The following is a 13298-nucleotide window of genomic DNA, read 5'->3' as shown; positions in this document are numbered from 1 at the left end:
ATTTTACCTAAGCAGGAATAAACCAATCTGACTCAACTGGAAGATGCTGTGGCCATTCCTCTGATCCCCTGGCATTTTCCTGTCCATCATCCAGTTCCTGGCTCTCTGTGCAGCTAAGGGAACACCCCACTCAGCCACACAACCTGCCTCCAATCCTGCTCAGCCTGGAATTGCCATCAGCTTCAGTTTTACAGAGAGAAACGCAAGTTCTGCTGAATAGTAAGACTGCTCTTGACTGAAGTTCTTCAGGACTTGTGGAATTCATAGCAGGGCAGAACTTACCCTTGGAAACAAGCTCAAGCTCTGCCACGGGAAATTGAAGTTGAAGAGCAGAAAAAAATTCTTTACAGAGAGAGTGCTCAGGCATTGGAATGGGCTGCCCAGAGAGGGGGTGGATTCCCCATCCCTGGAGGTTTTTCAACTGAGCTTGGCCGTGGCACTGAGTGCCATGATCTGGTAAAGGGACTGGAGTTGGACCAAGGGTTGGACTTGATGATCTCCGAGGTCTTTTCCAACCCAATCCATTCTATGATTTAGCAGCAGTATTTGCATATGCAAATACAGCACCATTCCTCTCCTGTCCTTCCAGTAAGTTCTATAATCAACTTCAGTCATCAGAATTGGACTGTTATCATATACCAACGTCCCTTGAAAAGGAAGAAGCCACAGCAAACACAAGCACTGAGCCTGAGAATGCAGCAGGTTTTCAGGAGAGTATTTTCACTGGTAACAGACAGGACCACTCTGTGAGGTGCAAGGTTAATACCAGCATTTGAGGGCACTGCAACAACTCTGTACCTTCAGAAAACCCTTGCCCTCTGAAGCCAAACCCAGGCAGTGTTGCCTGGGCTCAAACCAGACTGGGATGGGCTGAGCATTTTTCTGGGGACAAACACCAGACCTGTGGCACAGGCAGAGTGCAAACAAAGTGACATTCTCTAACTTTCTACATGTATTGAAAAACTGCTTCATTCCTTCTGCATCACAGCTACAGCCTTGGGAACCTGGTGCAGAAAACTGTTCATGAAATAGGTCTGTCCTGAGGAATCAGTGTTGCCTCAACACTGTACCATCATCACTCCAGGTATCACATTCCCAGCTCTTCCTCCTTCCCACCTACTGACCCTCACATGGCTTAGAGAGCTCAGTGGAAATGTAATTTAAACTTATTTCTGCTCAAGTGCTCCATTTCTCAGTGGATCATTCTATAAGAAACCTTTTTATGATAAGACTGTTGCTTTTGAATTATGTCAGGCATGATAAAATAGAGAACTTTCTCAGACTTCTGATCAGGAGAGACACTGCACTACTAGTGCAATTTTAAGGACTTTGTCTTTTCTAAATAGGTGAAAATGAATGAGCTTGCCAAACAAAACAAAATCCTTTTCATTTGCTTTTCATTTTCAGTAATTATGAAAACAGGACAACTGCAGTAAACTAACATTTAAATATTTTAAAAGAAGTCACTCCCACTCCTACTGATAAGTAAATATTATCATAGTGACAATTTATTTAGGGTGAAGCTGCTTCATATTGCAACCTCCAAGCTGGAGTTTCAGTAATTCTGCTACAACAAGTTATGTTTTTCTGGAGGATTTAAAATCTCTGAGGCAATGTTAGAACAGTGTAAATACACATCACACGATGGCCATGTTTCATTATTTTTAAGGGAAGGATCCTTTAGCATCTCATGGATTCCCATCTGCTGACAGTCCATGTATTCCACTGAGTGTTATCTCAGCTGACCTGGGTCCTGGGTACAGGCCCAGACATTTATGGGCTCTGGTTTAAGTTGTTATTATTATGCAATATTCTTGGGTGGTGAGGACACAAAGATTTCAACCAAGTTCATCTTTCAGGATCAAGCTCAGCTACTGGACTTGTAAATCAAAACATTTTTTGGCCAACAGATCCTGAATATGTAGAAAAATATCCCTGACAGGATGTTTAGGATCTTCTCCCTCTGCTTTTCCTTTAAAGAATTCCTGTTATTAATTGCGAGGTGTTGACTCAGTTTTTCCTAATCTTGATCTCCTCCTGCTATCAGTTATATGGCCTCTTTTATGTTCTATTTAATGAAGCCTTTTAATAGAAATTAGAGAACTCATAATTCCTTTAACTCACATTTGTGACTTGCCTTGCTAACAGACTACATAAATCAGTGTATTCCCTCAAATTGATTCCCAAAGCTTTGATCATGCAGTATAAAATACACTGCTCACAAATGATGCCACTTGTTACAAAGCAAAGCAACAAGTGACAGCTGAAGAGCAGCATTTCCCTCTGAAAATATCTGAAATAAAACCATCTTAAACAGGTTTGCCATTACAGCAATGATGTGCTGCCCACTGACAAAAGGCTGCATTAATTCAGAAGTGTGACAGCAAACAGAGTTTTGAGCAATACAACCCCCAAGAGGCACATCCTCTTCTTTAACACAAGTCCATTAGAAACAGGTTAATTCTAAAGCAAACTAAGAGACTCAGGTTGAAATCAGAGTGGCTTTAGTGCCTTAACTGAGCCAGTGCTGCTCTGGGTGTGAGTGGGACCTGACTTATGTCTGTCCCTACAGTCAGGCCACGTGTAATGGCCCTTGGTCTGCCTGGGACAGTATTTAAAAGCAGTTTAAACTCGATTTATGCCCATCTCCAGAGTGGTTTGAAGACTGGCTAACAAATGGAGCAAGATGGAGGAAAAAAATTACAATCTCCACCTTACCAAATTAATTTTAAACTCTGTTCAAAGGATCCCACTGTCCATTGCCCTCATGACACTAATAAGCAATAAGGGAACTTCTTACTGGCAGACATTCTGTGAAGGAAATGGAACTGATTTTTTTTTCTTTTTAAATTAGGAAGAAAAACAGAGCGTTACGGAATGAAGATTCCAAAAGATCCATAAAGAATGTTCTGGAACAAATACCCTTTGCTAGACTTGTTTCCTCCCCATCCTATAATCCCTGCATTGCTACCTTTAGTTTGCATTCCAAGGCAATGTCTTCTGGAGTTCTCTCAAAAGTTTTGAAAAGTTTTTTCCTAAAAGATTTAGAAAACTTTCTGAAAAATACTTTAAATTACTTCTTTAGGTGTTTCACTTTCTCTCTGACTTCTGTCAGCAGTGTCACTGTTCAAACTGACAACACTCAGAAACATTGTCCATTTTCAGAACATACTCATGAAATTCTCAGCTGTTTTGCTGGGATGAAAAAACAAACTGACAATCAAAGCATTAAACAAGTAGCACAGGCTACAAGTGCTGCAGGTCTCTTGGGTGCCTCTTTGTGCCCCTTAAACCACCCAGAAGTCACTTCACTATTGCCCAGAAGAATATCTGAATAACAGAGGTCTTCAGGCAACATTCAAGACAGAGAAATCACAGAAATACAGCTCCAAATCCAGGTTATTATCAAAGCTGACAGTATTGGACTCATCAGCTTGTACAAAACCTGGAGGAAAACCCAACTTCTCTCAGAGTTAAGGGTCATGTGCACATTTAAGACCAGCCCAGCTCTCAGTGAAGTTTGAAATTTTTACATCTTTGTAGGCACTGATTCAAAACTTCTAGTTTCCAATGACAAAGTCATGTCAAAGACAGTTTTCTTAATCAACCTTTTAGACTATAAAATGGGTTATTTGTTATTTTGGCAGTGCCAGTATCATTTGAGACATCAGCATATATCCAGTATCCAATGCAGAAAAAAATATGAACAATATTTCAACAAAACCTGCACCACACCCCAATCCTCTCTGCAAAAGAAAATGTTTTTACTCAATAAATTTTAATATCTTAAGTGAAAGCCTCTAAACTGGTTGAAGAAAGTGCTTCAGAACCCTGATTACTAAAATCAGAGACATGCTTCTGGTTTTTATGGTTTCAAACATGTAGAATGAAACTCAACTTCAGAGAGGGGCACAGTGCCAGCAGATGGCACAGCTTTATTGGGAGGGTGGGCAGGAGGGCAGGGCTGGGTACAAAGAACAGGGGGCAGGGCCAGGGCTGCTCCTGCACTGGCTCAGAGCACAGAATCACTGCATGTGCTGAGCTGGAAGGGACCCACAAGGATCATGGAGTCCAATCCTTAGCCCTGCCCAGGGCCATCCCCATCTGTGCCCCAGAGCATCACCCAAACACTCCTGCAGCTCTGGCAGCCTTGGGGCTGTGCCCACTGCCCTGGGGAGCCTGGTCAGTGCCCACCACCCTCTGGGGGAAGAGCCTTTTGCTGAGATCCAACCTGACCCTGCCCTGGCACAGCTCCAACCATTCCCTGGGTGCTGACCCTGCACTGGCACAGCTCCAGCCATTCCCTGGGTGCTGTCCCTGCCCTGACACAGCTCCAGCCATTCCCTGGGTGCTGTCCCTGCCCTGACACAGCTCCAGCCATTCCCTGGGTGCTGTCCCTGCCCTGACACAGCTCCAGCCATTCCCTAGGTGCTGTCCCTGCCCTGACACAGATCCAGCCATTCCCTGGGTGCTGTCCCTGCCCTGACACAGCTCCAGCCATTCCCTGGGTGCTGTCCCTGGTCCCCACAGAGCAGAGATCAGTGCCTGTCCCTCCTCTGTCCCTGCCCAGGAAGCTGAACTGCAAATGTCACTGTTCTCAGGAATGGCACCACCTGAAAATCCCAGTGTGAGCTCAGCATTTGCACTGAGGTTACCACCCAAATTCTTGCTGCCCCTTCCCCACAGCCCAGCTCTCCCTGCTCAGCCACACTCCAGGCACTGTTGTCCCCTGGCAGGGCAGAGTCACCCCCTCCAGCAGAAGGGCATTGGCTCCCTGGGCACCCCAGTGCCAGCCAGGGCAGAGCTGCAGCCACACCACCAGCACTGGGAGCAACCCAGGGTCACTCTGAGCACTTCAAATGTGGGGTTTTAACCTTGTTGTTCCCTTGCATTTCCTCAGGTTTTCAATGGCTGAGAAAAAAAACCCCAAAAGCAAATTCTGTAACAGCAACACCTCTGAGTACAGCCCATTGTGCTCCCAGCAGCTCAGCAGCCTCAGTGCTCAGCCCCACAGCAAGCTCTGCCTCCATCCACCCCCTGCTCCAGCCACACAAAACCCAGGCACCACTAAAACCCTGGCTCTTTTCCTGCCAAATAATGTGGTTACCCCGTTCCATTTCAATACTTGACAAATCCAGCTCTGGGTAAGTCCTGGTCTGATGTTGACAAGAACTCATTTCAGCAAATCCTACTACCTGAGCACATCATGAAATAAAGGCGAGCAGAACTCAGGCATGCAGCTGGATTTTTTGTACTGTTCCATATATCTATATAAATATATAGATATATACAAAATCAGTATAGCTAATGGGACTATGGAATAACTCTGGAATGCTGCCAAGGGGCAAACAAAACAGGAAAAACAGGTCAATACAAAGGTTGCATTTTTCTGTATCTATTACCTTCTGAAGTATAATTATTACCTGTTAATGTATATATTCCAGGAAGTTGGCTAAAACACCCAGCATGTTTGTTGAAATTACCTTCAACTGATAGATATTTCAGTCTAACTGATTTAAGTTACAGCCCAGTCTGAAGCCATAAGATGCCTTAAGCAAAGGACAGTCACTCTAATTTACAGCAAATTAAGGTGCTCAGTACTTCACAAATTATCACTCTTAGAGTAACATAGCAGAACTTGACCTGAAATGATTTGATAATTTTTAGATTATTGAAATCCAGACAGATGAGTAAATGTTGCACTGAACACACTGCAGAGAATCTGCCTGCAATGACATTACTTGAAAGAACGTTACCAGAACAAAACTGTTAAGCAGCACATCTCTAAGAAAGTGACATTTTACAGAAAGACAAAGGCATTTTCCACCAAAATGCAGAGCTGCTGTCATCAACAACCCAACAAAAGCTACACTACCTAAAATGGAAATGAAAATGTAATGTATGGAAATATTCTCTTATAAAATCTCCTTAGGCTTCACATGTATTAATGTATTAGTTTGCAAACATTAAGATCAAAGGCAAAGCAACAAATACATCCTAAAAAGTTTTTAGTCAGATTTTTATTAACGATATACAAGTAGCAAGGCATAAAAAATTAATATGTTCAAGCCTTGAAATGTCAAGTGTAATGATCTCTAGCTCTGCTTACCTCCTTTGCTTTTTGTTTCAGTCTGGCTTGCTCTGGGTCTTCTTGCCTTGAGCGACTCTACATGGGTAAAAAAATGGGGAAAAAAGGTTAACAGATGGTTTAAGGACCCTCATCTGTTGCAGTAAGTTAAAAAACAGCAAAGAAACAGGAACAGGATACAGACATGGGACACTTAAATTGACAGAAATGCAATATCAAACCAATAAGCCTCACCCAAAAGACTTAAATATTCAGTTGTAAATAAAATCTACCCTTGATTTATTAAAAAAAAATTCAATGCCAAAAATGCAAACCCCCCCCCCCCATTTTTGTCAATGTTCAAGTTTCCATACAGGTTTAGATTGCAATTATTTCATACAAACAAATTCAAGCATCCAAGAGTGGAAGTGACACCATTCCATTATCTGAACTTTTTTATTGAAGTCCATACAGTCACTTATTTTCAAACTCACTGTATGCAACTAAGCTTTATTCAGCTCTTGGGAGAGAACATGGAGAAAACAGCAGGACAGTTGCCCTCCCAAAGGTGGATCTTCATCATCCCTGTGAGTACAGCACAGAACACACACCTGAAACCCAGCCATGCCCTGATGGGACCACAGTTCTCATAAATACTGGATAAATATTGCTAAATGGCCACTTTGTACTTTCCTTCCAAAACCAGGACAAACAGCTCTAAAAGCCCATTAAGAGGAATTGTTTAATTGCAATAACAACAGCACATTCCTTGGATACAGAGTGTTTTACAGGCACATGTTAAAACTATTCAATTCTTGCTTGTGCTCACTGAGCTTTCTCAGACTGATGGAACACAAAACTCAGGAGGCAGATAATACAGGCATTATTGTACTTTTACAGCTGCCTGATGGGTCAGCATCAGCACAGGCTGCAGGAAAAGCTGTGAGAAGCTGCAGCAGCACTTGTGGCATCCATGGAGAACTTGTTCCTGACACCTGAGAGATGCAGTAGTTTTATTTTGGTATTTCTTTGAGATTTAAAGTGGTGTCATTTACACAGCTCCTAAAGGAATATCTATGCCCTCTCCTCTCTGCCCTTCTCTGCTCATTGCTATGCTGAAGGCAGACCTGAAACTGGGAGGATTATTAGTTGGCAAACTTAGATATGCTCAGATTTCTCCTGGTGTTTGAATTTTTCATACCATATTCTGTTCAGAATTAAAAAACCCATTAGGAAAACCAAAGGAGAGCAGTTTTAAGGGCCTGTCCTTAAAAGGGTCATGAAGTATTTCTGATACACCTGGAGGGTGCCTTGGCTATGACTTGGCAGGCAGGGCAACAATGGCACTGAATTCTCCAGCCTTTTTCCTGTCAGTTTTTTGGGGGGCTGGGTTTTTTTATCTGGAACTATTTTTTTTTCAGCTAATAAAGCAACCAGATAAAACACAGAGATGATGAACCATGGCCAAATTAAACAATAATGAGATTTTTAGATGATGTGTTGAACTCTTCCACTGTGCACATCAACTTCCAACAGCACCTACACCACCCAACACCCTCCAGCACCAACACCTCCTGTTGGCACAGGATCCTAGAAAATAATCCCAGATTAAAAAAACCCAACCCCCCAAAAACTGACAGGAAAAAGGCTGGAGAATTCAGTGCCATTGTTGCCCTGCCTGCCAAGTCATAGCCAAGGCTGTGTGACAGGAGTGTCTGCAGCAACAGAGTGACAAATTAAATCTGAGACAGCCAATGACCGAATCAGACTCTCATGTTGTGGCTCTGCCAACTGAGACAGAAACTCCACCTTAACTCAGACTGAGATTCCTTCTGACTGCTGTGGCCACACAAAGTGCAGATCACAGAATCATAGAATTGACTGGGTAGGAAAAGACCTACCTGCTGTGCACAAACAAGCTGCCTCTGTATTTGGAGGAACACACAAGGCTGCATTTGAAAAAGCAAGGCAGAAATGGAGAAAGCAATCACAATAGACAAGGATTATTGGTCACTGCCAGTGCAGGACTACACCAGTTTTACAGACTGCATTCATAGAATCACAGAATGGATTGGAAAAGACCTCCAAGATCAAGTCCAACCCTTGGTCCAACTCCAGTCCCTTTACCAGATCATGGCACTCAGTGCCACGGCCAAGCTCAGTTGAAAAACCATCAAGGATGGGGAATCCACCCCCTCTCTGGGCAGCCCATTCCAATCCCTGAGCACTCTCTCTGCAAAGAAGTTTTTTCTGATCAACTTCAATTTCCCCTGGCAGAGCTTGAGCCCATCGTGCCCCCTTGTCCTATTGCTGAGTGCCTGGGAGAAGAGACCAACCCCCACCTGGCCAGAACTTCCCTTCAGGCAGTTCCAGACAGTGCTGAGGTCACCTCTGAGCCTCCTCTTCTCCAGGCTGAACACCCCCAGCTCCCTCAGCCTCTCCCCACAGCACTTGTGCTCCAGTCCCTTCTCCAGCCTCGTTGCTCTTCTCTGGCCCCGCTCCAGCCCCTCAATCTCTTTCCTGAACTGAGGGGCCCAGAACTGAACACAACACTCAAGGTGTGGCCTCCCCAAGGCAGAGTCCAGGGGAAGGGTCACTGCCCTGGTAACTGGCCCAGTTCATGTTCAAAGGACAGAAAGCTATTCCATGAAAAACATGGATGTGCCAGAGAGCTGGGGCTCTACTCACAGCAATCACTAAGAACCTGATTAGATTTATACCTATTTATTATTTTAAAAACCAAAGGAACAAGCCCTGCCCAGTGAGCTGCCCCTCCAGATGGGCTCAGGTGGGTGTTTATGGGCTGAGCTGGCCCAGTCCTTGCTCTGTCCCTTTGCAGTGACACTTCAGTCACTGTGAGCCTCAGTTTCCCCAGCACGGTGTGTGCAGAGGCACACTCAGCCCTTTCATGGGGTTTGATGATAAATTCATAAATGTACAGTGAACTTCTGTTGCCTTGTGAGTCTGACAGTGAAAGCAGCAGAGAAACACAAAGTGTTGTTACGCCACTGTACGAAGCTGAAACATTTGCCAAATGCAAAGCACAAGTTAAAAGCAGCTTGAGGAGGCAGCAGAGTGTCCTGGGAGAATCCAGCTGAGACTTCTCATATTGTTACCAACTTTCCACAAGGAAGGGAGAGAATCCTGCAAAACGCACCAGATCTGCATCGTGTTTGGGGACATGGTAAGAAAAATTAAAGCAAGAGATGCAAAGTTACACTGCAAGTTCTTGGACTCCAGAAGTGAAGGGAAAACTCTGAAAGTGCTACAGAGGAAAAAAAGTAACACATTTATAATTTGAGGCTTTTTCTTTTCCCCAGAAACTGGCCAAATAACACAGAATCTGCAGCTCAGGATAACCTCAAGCAAAAGCAGATGATTTGCTCTGTGTAAACCTCCAGCCTGGTCATGATAAATAATTAATGAAAATTATTGCAGAGGTGAGAACAGGTACTCAGCTCCTGAATGCTATTAAATATAGTATTTTATTTTTTTCAATAATGAAGATCTAAAATATCAGGTGAAGTTACATAAACCCAAATTGAAGGTGAAGGTAAAACTACTTTTACATTTAGAATAACGCAATGATTTTCTAGTTATTCCTTGAATCCACACCAAAAAGCCTTTCCAAAGAGCTCAGGCTCTCATTTCAAACAAGAATTCCAACTTTACATTGGATGTGTCATTACTGCGAAAAAAATTTAAGGGATTTAACTGTAATTTTCTATTTCTTTTTGTGTTCAGATAAATTTTAACAGACTTTTTAAAAAAACATATTTCTAAAACTAAACTACCTTCCTACTGGCTATGTATCATTAAGCTTCAGAAATAAAATCATCAGCATATGGAGGCTGAAATGTGTTAAAGGACAAGTATAAACACCAATTATTTCGTTAATTCTTCACTTTACCATCTAATGTAAATTATAAAAGCCCCTTCAATGCTGATGCAACACAGATTAAAGCAAATGAAAATGTCAAGCTTAGCAGAGGTGCCTGGATAAGCTTTAAAAATGTCACTGGATCTCCTTTACACTCCATTCCACACATGAACATCTTTCCCTTCCTCTGAAGAGTCTGAACAATTTTGCTGCTGCTCAGCTCTTGTAGCTTGTCCACATGGCCCCATTTTTACTAAGCAATTATTTCACTATTTTACACTTAGTTTTGTCAAGCTGCTGCCCAATCAATCATTCCTAGCCTTTTTTTAATTGCAGTTTAACTCTTTCTTCAAAGTCATTCATATTCTGAGTTTTCCCTTCCTTTCTTCTTTCCCCTTTAACAGCCAAACCATATGCAGCATCCCACCTGTTTTGTGAAACATGTTTTTCCAAACTCTTTCAATGCCCCAATGTCTCCTTCCTCCAAAGCTCTGGGAACACCCACTAACCACAAACCCAGCAAATCAAACACTTCCAAGGAGTTTATCCCAACTCCTTTGCCTTCCCCTCCCTGTTCATCGTGCCTAGATCTGTAAATAAAGCTGCATTTATGTAAAGGATTTTCCTGTTGCTGAATAAACACCTTTAGAAGCAAACTGGCTTCCCATAGTCATTTTAGAGAAACCTGGGACTGATCCTAACCAGATAACATTCCTTTAAATACATTAAATGCTTTCCCTACTGAGAACTCATTCACCCAGCCGGGTTTGTTAACATTTCTCCCAAACACCAGCTATTTTTATTAGGCCAGACAGCCTGATATTTTAATTGTGAAGAAGGAAAGTGCTTTGTGTTAGAGAACTTGCTATCTTATTTATCTGAAAGCTGCAGAGATCCCATCAGGTCTATGGAAATACTGGACCTTCAAAGTATGAAAAGCAGCACGTGGTAAATTTAAATTGTGTGTATTCAAAACACAATAGAAATAAGGGGGTTCATTTACATGTGTTAAAGTCCCTAATGTTCCAAACCTCAGCTTTTCCCCTTGCTTGGGTTGAGGAAGGAGGCCATGAAAACACACACCTAATTACACAGTGTGGTTTTAAGGGGATTCTGGATTTCACAGAATTGCCTTAAATTAGAAAGCAACAGTATATTTAAAATAATAAGGTATCTGTAGCCCATGTAATACTTAAATACAAACACCAATTATTTTTAAAATTGGAGGATACTCTGCATCCATGCAGATGGACAGACTAGTAGTACTTCTGATGTATTTAATGATCATAATTATTCAATATTCTGTTGTGATCAGTAATGCTGAAGTTGCATTGCTGTTAAATTTTTGTCCCACTAACAAAAAAAAGTTTTCTATCAAACTGGTAAGGGATTTTAAAGTCTCAGGTTGTCAGACTTGTGTCAGGAAATGCCTCACAGGGTTCTTCTACTCTCAGCCACACCTCAGCCCAGTTAAGGCTCCTGCCCCTTCCCAACACACACACTGGAGTCTGGGATGCTTCAAATTCATCTTTTCTCATTAAATAAAGTCAAGAGTCCCAACTGCAGGTGCTGTATTGAGAGCCACTGCTGTGCCAACAGTTTCAATTTGAAACCTATTTTCCCCCATTGATGACATTAGAACTTCACCCACGGCTGTACCAGCTTATAACTCTCACTTTTAATTAAAGAAATTAAATGGGCAACATGACACACTTTGCTTTGCCATTAGCTTTGTTAAAAAGAAGTGGAAGTTGAAAGCATCCTGGCTGAGGGTGGAACACTCTGCAGAGCCGTGGAAAGCAGAGCACAGCCTGGGAATGGATTTATATGAAAGTCATTACAACTGCAGCAACAGATTCCTAAAAATGCAGACAATTATCTCCACACAATGATTCCCCCTTTGCTCTCCTCTCATCAGAAGCAGATGCAGGTCCATCTCACAGAAGGAGAGCATTAAATTGCCATGACAGCTGAACCCACCTCTGACTCAGCACAGCCCCTTCGAGTCCTCACAGCAAATCTGCATCCCCAAACTTCCCTCAGCTCTCCAATAAAAAGCCCCTTCAGCCCATGGGACTATAAACCCCACCATCAGCCAGAAATGCTAATTAACTCTGCAAACAACTCTAAACACCATTTTCCATTTACTTATGTAAATTCTCATTTTACAGAACAGATCTCACTCTTGCGACAGTCGTATTTAAGATCTGAAAACTTGACAGGCTTGTGCCACTAACACAGAACACCCACAAGAATAGACTAGTAGAGTGTATATATTGAGAATTAAATTTCAAAATAAATTTTATAATAAAATAAACATGGATTTAACCAGTTTGAGCAGATGAATTAGCTCAGTAATTTTAACATGATCCACTTTATCACAGATTCTAACACAGAAATGTGATTCATTCATTTTCTGAAAAGCAGGACAACCCCAAGCTGTATCTCTTCACTGCATAAAGCACCACTCTCTCAAAAAAAACTCAGAAAGAAAATCAAACAAACAACAACAAATCAGCTACAACCTTCTCCTCCTGCTGCTGCCAGAAATATTTCCATTCCTAGCCCAGACCCAGAACCTCATTCCATGTGACAGACACCACCTGCCTTTGCCAGGTTTTGGGAGGAGCTCTCAAAGAGCAGGAACACAGGTTGGCTGCAGCTCTCCTGGGTTTGGGTTGTTTTTAGAAAGTCCACACAAGGCACACCATGTCAAATGGAGACTCCTCAAGAGCTCTCAACTGACTTTTGACCTTTCTGCAGCCTGAGGACTCTCCTCAGCCCTCCTGCTCTGTGCTGCGCACTCACTGGAGAGCGGAGCAGGAGCTGTCTGGCCCTGCACACACCTGGGCACAACAGCCAGTGGGGCTCACAGGGAAAACAAACAGGAGATGGCCCTCCCAAATCCTCCTTTAAAGAGACTGTTCTCTACCTGTGTTTAGATCAAGCTGTGCTGGTGTGGCTGTCAGGAAGGATCCCAGGGCACTGCCAGGCACCAGCTGCAGCCTGTCCCTGTGACATGTCCTACCTGTGAGTGTGTGAAACAGGAGCTGTTCAGGTGACTGGGGCACACAGTTTGGGCACCTGGATGTCTTTAAACTTTTCTAATTAAAAGAATTACTAGGAATTTGTCCCAGTTCAGCAGGTGGGACCAGTTTATGCCTGTATGGGTGTGACCAAAACTGGGCATTCTAAACCCTCTATCCCATTTCCCATGAGCTGTTCCCAATGGTCCATTGGCAGCAGCTGCCCAGGGCACAGCTGAGCCCTCAGGCTGGGAGCTGGCTGGGAAAGAAGTCTGGCAGAGGAGATGGGAGAACTGCCCTGCAGGGAGTCCTTGGCACCTCCACA

At 43.1% G+C, this 13298-nt stretch overlaps 1 protein-coding gene across 1 annotated transcript in view; it reads right to left on the bottom strand.

Moving 5' to 3' along the window:
• The window catches only part of LOC139677320 (transcription initiation factor TFIID subunit 4-like), a 156050-nt gene that overhangs the window by 66142 nt on the left and 76610 nt on the right, over positions 1 to 13298 (bottom strand). Inside the window, exon 13 of the mRNA XM_071567169.1 lies at positions 6110 to 6166. Coding sequence (XP_071423270.1) covers positions 6110 to 6166 — 57 coding nt within the window. The remainder of the gene's footprint in view (positions 1 to 6109; positions 6167 to 13298) is intronic.

Source organism: Pithys albifrons, chromosome 12, assembly GCF_047495875.1.
Source record: "Pithys albifrons albifrons isolate INPA30051 chromosome 12, PitAlb_v1, whole genome shotgun sequence".
NCBI classification, from domain to species: domain Eukaryota; kingdom Metazoa; phylum Chordata; class Aves; order Passeriformes; family Thamnophilidae; genus Pithys; species Pithys albifrons.
This window is presented reverse-complemented; position numbering and strand designations above follow the sequence as displayed.